Source organism: Dipodomys ordii, unplaced genomic scaffold, assembly GCF_000151885.1.
Source record: "Dipodomys ordii isolate 6190 unplaced genomic scaffold, Dord_2.0 Scaffold1310, whole genome shotgun sequence".
NCBI classification, from domain to species: Eukaryota; Metazoa; Chordata; class Mammalia; order Rodentia; family Heteromyidae; genus Dipodomys; species Dipodomys ordii.
The window spans coordinates 5,778-6,673 of record NW_012268526.1 but is presented as its reverse complement, the minus strand read 5'-3'; the positions used below and the strand labels follow the sequence as shown (position 1 = coordinate 6,673).

Below are 896 nucleotides of genomic sequence, written 5' to 3'. Positions count from 1 at the left end.
CACCCCTCTCTCTCTTTCTCAGACCTGTGCCCTCAGTAGGGAGATGATGCCTGGGGCTGCTCCCCTGGACTCTGCCCCAGGCCCCAGGCTCCTCTGTGGTGTTGTCCTGTGTCTCCTGGGAGCCTGTGAGTCAGGGGCACTGGTGGGGCAGAGCCTGGTTGCTGGAGCATCCTATGCCCTCCCGGGCAAGGCCTTCATTGCTGTCTCTTCCTGCCCAGGTGTGGTGCATGCTGGGGTCCTCCAGACCCCCAGACACCTGATCAAAGCCAAGGGAGGAAAGGCCACTCTGCAGTGCTCTCCTGACTCTGGACATGATACTGTGTACTGGTACCAGCAGGCCGAGGACAAGAGCCTCCAGCTCCTCGTTTCCTATTTTGGAGAGTCAGAGCTAGAGAAAGGAAGCATCCCTGGCCGCTTCTCAGCTCGGCAGTTCAGTGACTATCACTCTGAGCTGAACATGAGCGCGTTGGAGCTGAGGGACTCCGCGCTGTATCTGTGTGCCAGCAGCTTGCACAGCCCTGCACAGGGCCTGGCTTTCTCTACCCAAACCTTCCTGCCCCAGCTGAGGATGTCACTGAGGGAGGGATGGGGGTTTGAGGCCCAGCCTTAGTAAGCCCCAGGAGCCTTCTCCAGCTGTGGTAACCCTTCTCTGTCCTGCCCAGCTCAGACAGCTTCTGAGCCTTGTATTTCCTAACTCTCTGGACTGTCTCTGCTTTGTGCTTTAATGCACATTGGATATTATAATGCAAACACAGTCATTAGAGTATCCTCTTTATATGCAGGAGATGTTAAGGTATCAGTTCATAGATGGAAAGCTGTAGCTCATGGATTTCCTAACATTTAATATTTAAAAGGATCAGTGCTGGGATAGAAGTGTGCATTCACCACCCCTAACC

The 896-nt window shown here is 54.5% G+C and overlaps 1 gene segment (V, D, J or C); it reads left to right on the top strand.

Annotated features, from left to right (window-relative positions):
• Positions 1–11: 11 nt before the first annotated feature.
• On the top strand, positions 12–515 carry LOC106001962 (the record flags this gene model as incomplete). The annotated part of the segment is given in 2 exon segments: positions 12–125; positions 219–515. Coding segments are annotated over 2 exon segments (379 nt in total), but the record flags the coding sequence as incomplete, so codon positions are not given.
• Positions 516–896: the final 381 nt, after the last annotated feature.